This window comes from Echinops telfairi, unplaced genomic scaffold (genome assembly GCF_000313985.2).
Source record: "Echinops telfairi isolate 266 unplaced genomic scaffold, ASM31398v2 ScPeMD7_70;HRSCAF=299, whole genome shotgun sequence".
Classification (NCBI taxonomy): Eukaryota; Metazoa; Chordata; class Mammalia; order Afrosoricida; family Tenrecidae; genus Echinops; species Echinops telfairi.
Window position 1 is genome coordinate 65,377,217 of NW_022103968.1, and position 2,699 is coordinate 65,379,915.

Genomic DNA, 2,699 nt, shown 5'->3' on the forward strand with positions numbered 1-2,699 from the left:
TGGAGGGCCCCGTCTCTCCTGACAGTGTGTCCACGTACTGGAGTCAAAGTCTCGCCGCCATCCTGGCCTCCAAGGAGAGTCCTGGCTGTACAGTACTTCTCTCACAACAGATGTGGGTACTCTTTGGCAGTCGGTGCCACTTGCAGTGGTCTTTGCTCACACGCTAGTTTAATGCATCAGGGATTCTTCCTCCCTCTTCCCTATGCGGAGTCCGACTTCCACACGCATACAAGCAATTGAAAATCGCACCTTAGTCCTTACTTTTCCACCCTTTAAAGAGGCGTTGTGCAGCAGATTTACCAATGCAAATGTGTCATTTTCCATTTATCTTGATGTTACCTATTGGTCCAGTTGTGAGGATTTTGGTTTTCTTTACATTGAGTTTTAAACCATACTGAAAGCTGCAATCCCTGATCTTCATCATCAAGTGCTTCAAATCTTCCTTACTTTCAGCAAGCACGGTTGCTTCGTCTGCATAGGGCAGATTGTTAATAAGCCTTCCTCCAATCCTGATACCACATTCTTCTTCATATAATCCAGTTTCCCTGATTATGTGCTCAGCATACAGATTGAGTATAGTGAGAGGATTCAACCCTGACGCACACCTTTCCTGATTTTAAACCACACAGTATTCCCTTGTTTTGTGTGCACAGCTGCCTCTTGATCCCTGGACCAGCTCCTCATGAGCACAATTAAAATTTCTGGAATTCCCATTCTTCTCAAGGCTAGCCATACTTATGTATTTCATCACAAATATACGTTATATCATAATAATTTCCAGAGGATGAATAAATATAGCTTATTTGTATTTATATTTTATATACAAGTATATATTTTGTCTCTTTTGCTCCTGAGCAATATCTCAAACAGATTTTATCACAGCTTGTGGATCTCAGGTTTTGAAATAATGGTGTCACCTTTGGCCATAGTATTATAACTTTTTAAGACTATATATTAATTGGGATTTAATACATATATCGTACCATTCCATAATTCAACCACATCCAGCAGAATTGTGCAATTGCTTCCACAACCACTTTCCAAACATTTTTTCCTACAAGGATACTTTGACATCGCCTCCCCATCACACCCCCATCAGCGCTGCACCCCTTCCTCTGTAACTCTTATTCTACTTGCTGTCTACATGGGTTCATCAGTCCTGGGTTTCACATACCAAAAAATGTTATGCCATTGCAAAGTTCACTCGTGTCAAGGAGAATCGTACCATTGCTTCCATAATCCGTTTCCAAACATAATTTTCCTTCCTAGGCTACTTGACATCATCTCCCTTTTACCAGCCCACCCCACACCCCCAGAAACCCACATTCTACTTGCTGTCCCTGTAGGTTCATCAGTTACCAAAACACAGAAAAGCATATCACAACTTCAAGAGGGTATCCCCCAATGACCTAGCACCTCTGAGAGACACCCTAATATGAACAAACAGTAATTTTTTATAGTTCCTGCCTTACATCCTGTTCTACCTTATTTCTTTCAGATCCAGCTGAACTTGAGAGAACTGGAGGCAGCTGCGTGGTTCAGTCATGATGAGGTGGCCATGGCCCTGAGGAGAAAGGGCCCCTATACCCAACAGCAGGACGGGGCCTTCCCATTCTACTTGCCCCCCAAGATAGCTATTGCCCACCAATTGATTAAGGAATGGTTAGAAAAATAGAGCTGTTTTTCTTGTCTGCTTAGCCTTGATCAAGCCATCTACATCTCTCCTGAGTACCTTTGAAGGGCATACGAGAGATCTGCTGATAAAAAAGTGGAAACAAAGGTTATTTCCAGGCTAGTCTCATAAAACAGGGCAGAATGTGAGCCTACCACAAACCACCTCTACCAGCAATGTTAATCAAGGTTCTTACTAATGGGCCATCAAAAAGGTTGTGTGAGAAGAAAACCTGATTAGATGTTAAGTGTCAAAATCAGAAGGAAGATTGAGGGATTGATTTTGTTCACCCATTTTCTCCTTAGACCTTGGAAGCAAACCTGTTTTGGAATGTGGCTTGTAATGCTTGAATTATTCTGTCAAAATGTGCCTCTGTAATTTTGTTTAAAATGTTTCTCTTGGTATTGAAAATCTATAGGAAATTCCTATCCTTTGTACTTTGTAGAATTCGAATAGAACAGCTTAGTATTTTTGAGTTACAACATGGTAGTTAAATAAATATATTTGGTTAAGTCCCTTAACAAAATGGCTAAGGTCTTCCTCTGCACTGAGGTTGATACAATGAGGTTCTCGAGAGGTAGTTATTCTCAGTGCAGTTTTGTTATTGCTCAGTTTGAGAACCAAGGAAAAGACCATTACATTGACATGCCTGTTTAAAATAGCAGCTGCCATTTGTACATGCAGTAAATGTTAATTGCCTTCAATGAAGGGGTTAGTACCCATACCAGTTAAATAGGAGTCCTGATATTTCGTTAAGCCATCTAAAGGGGAGCGCAGAGTGGTTCCATTTCTTGAGTTTTATGGCATAAACTAAATTTAGGATTGCTCATTGTTCACATATGCCATTCTATACCTTGTCATGAGGCAGATTAATATATTTGGGGGAAATAAAAACATTTCCACACCTTGTTCAGATGTGCTTTTCTACCCTCTGAGGATTTGGGGTGAGGGGTCTTTTTATTGGTGTGACAGTGGTTTAAGCCCAGGTTCAGAGCCTGCGGAAAGAGTACTCTTTTATATATATATA

The 2,699-nt window shown here is 40.8% G+C and overlaps 1 protein-coding gene across 3 annotated transcripts in view; it reads left to right on the forward strand.

Moving 5' to 3' along the window:
- Window positions 1-2,581, forward strand: part of NUDT13 (nudix hydrolase 13) — a 27,002-nt gene extending 24,421 nt beyond the window's left edge. For all 3 annotated transcript variants that reach the window (XM_045291610.1, XM_045291612.1, XM_045291611.1), the window contains one exon: window positions 1,499-2,581. In XM_045291610.1, coding sequence (XP_045147545.1) covers window positions 1,499-1,548 — 50 coding nt within the window. In that variant the 3' untranslated portion in view covers window positions 1,549-2,581. The remainder of the gene's footprint in view (window positions 1-1,498) is intronic.
- Window positions 2,582-2,699: the final 118 nt, after the last annotated feature.